Here is a 4,940-nt window from a genome sequence, read left to right on the forward strand (position 1 = left end):
TTTCATTTTCTACCTTTTTTTTATTGTTAACAATTTGTAGTGTTTATTGAAAGGTACCATGTAACAAATAGGCTTGCTATAACCACAAACAAACACAGCCTAATGTGGGCAATTCGTTTACACCTAGCATTTAAAACGATTTGCAGGCTGCTTGCTCATTGGTAGATTGAATAGCGTTTTTGGACGTTTTTTTACCTTTTCATTGCCAGCTTGAATAACTTTCAGAAATAAATTATTATTTAAAAAAATAAGTAATGTTTTCTGTTAAAGTGAAGGATAGACATGTATGCATTGTTTTACTTTAATGCATGGCTCGTTTACTTTTTTTTCTTCATAAAATTATTGTTAATGAAAAAGACAACATCCCAGATTAGAGTTCACGTCTAACACAGTCGATAAAGAATATAATGTAATCTGGCCTATGTTTTGCATTGAATAAACAAAGATTGATTGTGAGTTACAAAAACATAGCTGTTTAGAATAAGAACAGCCGTTTTGAGTGTCAATACAAGTATTAAGCTCTAGTTTAAAACTCCAATTGAAACAAGAAAGCAAAATCAGGATAGCACATTATTTTATTGTTGTTATTAAGGCGTTAAAACGCTCCTCAACTAATGATATGGGTCACTCGTCAAGGGCAGTGTGTTGTGTGTGTGTGTGAGGGGATGGTGGGGGTAAGCAGGTTGAGATGGGGTTTTCTCCTGAGAAATGCCAGGCCTGGTTGACTTGCTTGCAATCAATGTTTTCTGAAGAAACATGCTTGAGGTTAACCAAAATACTGAATTTTTCCGATATAGTCAATGACAAAATGATTGTAAACCGAGTAAACTACTAAACCTATAAAGACCGACTATATAACCCATTAATACTATTTAGAAAACTAGGACTACTTTGCAGTGAGGCAGCATATCGAATGACTCTATGGGTTGGCTCTACTAAACCGATAAGCACATTTGAGGGGTGGTAAACTAAAAGGTTGGGAGTACTCTTAAGAGAGAAAAGATATCGCCAAGGTAAACAACAAGCTACTTGGTTTGAACTTTTGGCCGCGCAATGCAACCATCCTGTTCTCATGGATGCGAGCCGTAAACATCCTGACAAGTAACAAATTACTGTGGGCGTAGTATTGTTAGTCCCTCTCGTCCACCATGTATCAACGAGCAAATATATTAGAGATTCTTCAGTCTCCCTCCTTTGAGCGTGGGCTGCTTCATGAACAGGCAGACTTTCTTACCTATTGTCACCACAATTAATCATTAGCCTTTGCCATTTCCTTTTTCACCTACGCTTGTTAACCACTGGTCTAGACAACTCACCCATTACACTATTGACGGCGTCCTGGTTGTTGTGGAATGTGGATGACAAAATGTATCACATTTCAACATAAGTATAGTGCCTCTTAATATGCTCAGTAATACTTTTTTTGCCTTCATAAACACAAGGTTCTATTCAACACTTATGGAACTGTACATACAAAGGACTCCGTAACAGTGAAAGATATCCTGACTTCTTTCTGCTGGTCTTTCTGCTGCCAGAAGGCTTTGCTGTCGGTCTAACCTCGTTTCTGTAATAGATCAGCTCATTGATTAAATTAGATAGGCCAATGCAGGCTCGGGACCGATCTGAAAACGATGGCGTCACTTCCAATCCGAGTGTTAAACAGATTTCAACCCAAAAACAGATATAGGGTTCTGTGGTGAGCCCTTTTTGCTTGGGCCAGAAGTATCTAATGACATTATGCAGTCCTCGTTGTGTAATGCGGGCCAGGCCATGGAATACAGTGGATGTTATGTGTTTAGTTGTAGCAATGAGAAAAGTGCATCCACCTCTCACCATAGCTCAACCCTCTGATAGCCCTAACCAAATGGACTTCTACACTTTTAAAGTAAGTATAGGGAATCCAATAATAGGGGAGAAACGAAATGGGGGGATAGCGAATTTCCAACTCTTTCTTTATTTCATTCTCTGCCGGTTCGGGAGAGGTTTCTTCAGAGGGGTTTGACATATACGTGCTGTTATCAGATTGATGGGCCGGTTTGATTGAAGTGGCTTTGTCATGCAAATGTCAGCCGCGTGATCGATGATCGCGGTGCGCTGACAAACTTCTGGAGGTCCCCATCACCATTGGCGCCGTGACGGCTCACGTGACCAGCAGCTGAGGTTAAAAAAAAATAAAAAAAAGTGTTATAGGGAATCCCAGGGTGACTTCTCCGTGAGGTGAGAGCTTCTTTTTTTCTCTTCCACATGACATACCGAGAGGTTGCAGGGTAGGAGGAATCCCCCGAAACGCAGGTTGATCCTCCGTCATCAATTTGCGCATGGAGAATTCCAGAATGAACTCTTTCTTAGAGTACTCAATTTGTAGCCGTGGACCGAACGCCTACTCACCCAAGTCCGGATACCACCACTTGGACCAAGGCTTCCCGGCCCCTTTTCACTCGGGCTCCGGCACAACAAGTGATAACGGCGATGGACGGCTTTACGTGGCGGGCAGCGCCCAGGCAGTGGTGGCCCAACATCAGCACCAGAGCAGTAGCTACGCGCATCATCATCAGCCCCAGTCGCATCATGCCAACCTGGTCCATCCATATAGCAGTACAGGGACTGCGGGATACGGGACGGAAGCGTGCGCAAACCCGGACTATGGACACCCACAATACTTTATCAACGAGCAGGACGGGATGTACTATCAATCAACGGGCCTTTCCGCCTCCAATGTAGGCCCCAACTACGGCTCCCTGGCCGGGGCATACTGCGGGGCGCAGGGGGCTGTCCCAGCGGCACAGTACCAGCACCACGGCTGCGAGGGCCAGGACCACCAGCGGGGTTATTTGCAGAGCACCTATGTTGACATTTCGGCCTCTCAAGAGAGGGAGAAGGACGCAGAGCAAACACCACAAGGAAAGACTTTCGACTGGATGAAAGTCAAGAGGAACCCCCCTAAAACAGGTGAGATGGAAGAGTCGAAAGAAAAATCTGACCCATGCACGAAATAGAAACGTTCTTGTCAGATAAGGTAATTCAAAGTTCATTAGGTCCACCAGGTGACCCAAACATGTCGACCCACCGCTCAGGTAGGCTAATGGATGTGGTATGCAAATGCACATGCACTCTCCAGCCCCATAAGGGACATGACTGAGGACTGAGGATAGTGTTGCCTCACTCCACTATCTCTGATCCACAACATATGGGGATTTCTCAGCACCATTCCGAGTCATAGCGGTATCTCTGACCAGACATGCCTCTGGTAGATTTGCTTGATGTGTTATTTTCTCCCGGTCTCAGCCTTTGCACTAATGCATCGAGCAGACATGCTTTCTTACGCCCTAGGAAGTGACCCAACTCTGTTATCTTTAACTTGTCCCAGTTCTCGTTTCAGTTGTCCTCCATTGTATTCCCCAGCCTTTCCTTCCTCGCCATGCTTGGCCCGTCTGAATTGAGCGCACCGACCCACGTTTTAACCTCACGTAGAAGGCCTGCTACCGTGGGCAAAGATCGTAAAATATGACGGTCGGAATATGGAATTACACCTATCAAATGCGTTTATGTCTCCCCCAACGTGGGGCAGCTTTATTTCATTCTTCAGTGAGTAATGGGAAAAGAAGTAGGAGGTTGAGTCTGTGAACTTACCTATATACAGTAGTCAACAGTTTGGGACTTGAAATGGTTGGGTGCGTAATTGATGAACCCTTTAGTATGACATTATCCAATCTTCATTCCAAGTAAATCATTTAATCATTAATAATGAGTTATGCGGTATTGGTGTCAAATCACACCTTTTTTTCTCTTTATGGGCTTAAACATTTAACGACGGATTGGTGAATTTAAATTAATATGACTTCGAATATGGGACAATTTTCATATTTTAGGCATACAATCTAGTCCAGATTATAATGCGTTTCCCCCCCCCTTCTTTCTCTCTCTTTTTTCACAGCTAAAGTGGCTGACTATGGAATGGGACCCCATAACACCATCCGCACCAACTTTACAACCAAGCAGCTGACCGAGCTCGAAAAGGAATTCCACTTCAGCAAGTACTTGACGCGGGCCAGGCGCGTGGAAATCGCCGCCACCCTCGAGCTCAACGAAACGCAGGTGAAAATCTGGTTCCAGAACCGCAGGATGAAACAGAAGAAGCGCGAGAAAGAGGGCCTGGCCTCAGCCTCGAGCACGGGTTCCTCCAAGGACATGGAAGACAACTCGGACCATTCCAGCTCCATATCTCCTGGCGCGTCTCCCAGTTCCGAGACCTAATGGACCAAATAAACTGCAACTTGCAGACACTGAACTTCAAAGTGATGAACTCGAATGGGAAGAACAAGTGAACTGATTGATAATAAGTCAAAACATTCCTATCCATGCTTGAATAGACTATTCCACCCGTTATGCAACACGTCTGTAAGAGGAGTTTGTTTTGTATATGATTTAAACTCAAATAATAACTTCGAAACGCACACTTCGAGGGAGAAAAAACGAGGTGACAAAGGCACAACTGTGGATGATGTGCGCAACATATTTCTAGACTAGACGTTTCTTTCCACCCCACAAAATCTGTTTGGATGTACAGGGTCGTGAATCTTCATACCCACGACTATTGGAGTGATGCACTTTTGCATGTTTACAAATCTCAAAGCGAGCCTTATAATAATGTTTATACAGGGAGCCTCTTGGCAAAACATAGTATTGTTGAATTTATTTCTATTTTGTAGTGTTTAAAAAAATGTATTTCTTCTTATTTGTATAGAGGTTTTGACATGAAACGACTTTACCGTCAGTAAGTTAGGTAGAAAGGGTTCATGTGTTACTGACTCTTTGCACTATAGAATTATTACTTTACACGGGAAGTTGTGTGTGTGATTTGGCGATGTTCTTTAATTGAAATATACAGTGAAATTACTAATTTAAACACGAGCGGGTGGATTACCCAATGCTATTCACTC

The 4,940-nt window shown here is 43.5% G+C and overlaps 1 protein-coding gene across 1 annotated transcript; it reads left to right on the forward strand.

Moving 5' to 3' along the window:
• Positions 1-2,318: 2,318 nt before the first annotated feature.
• On the forward strand, positions 2,319-4,254 carry LOC135555015 (homeobox protein Hox-B1-like). The gene is made up of 2 exons (XM_064987390.1): positions 2,319-2,949; positions 3,935-4,254. Exons 1-2 carry the CDS (start codon positions 2,319-2,321, stop codon positions 4,252-4,254), a joined length of 951 nt encoding a protein of 316 aa, XP_064843462.1.
• The last annotated feature ends 686 nt before the right edge of the window (positions 4,255-4,940 follow it).

This window comes from Oncorhynchus masou, chromosome 15 (assembly GCF_036934945.1).
Source record: "Oncorhynchus masou masou isolate Uvic2021 chromosome 15, UVic_Omas_1.1, whole genome shotgun sequence".
NCBI lineage: Eukaryota > Metazoa > Chordata > Actinopteri > Salmoniformes > Salmonidae > Oncorhynchus > Oncorhynchus masou.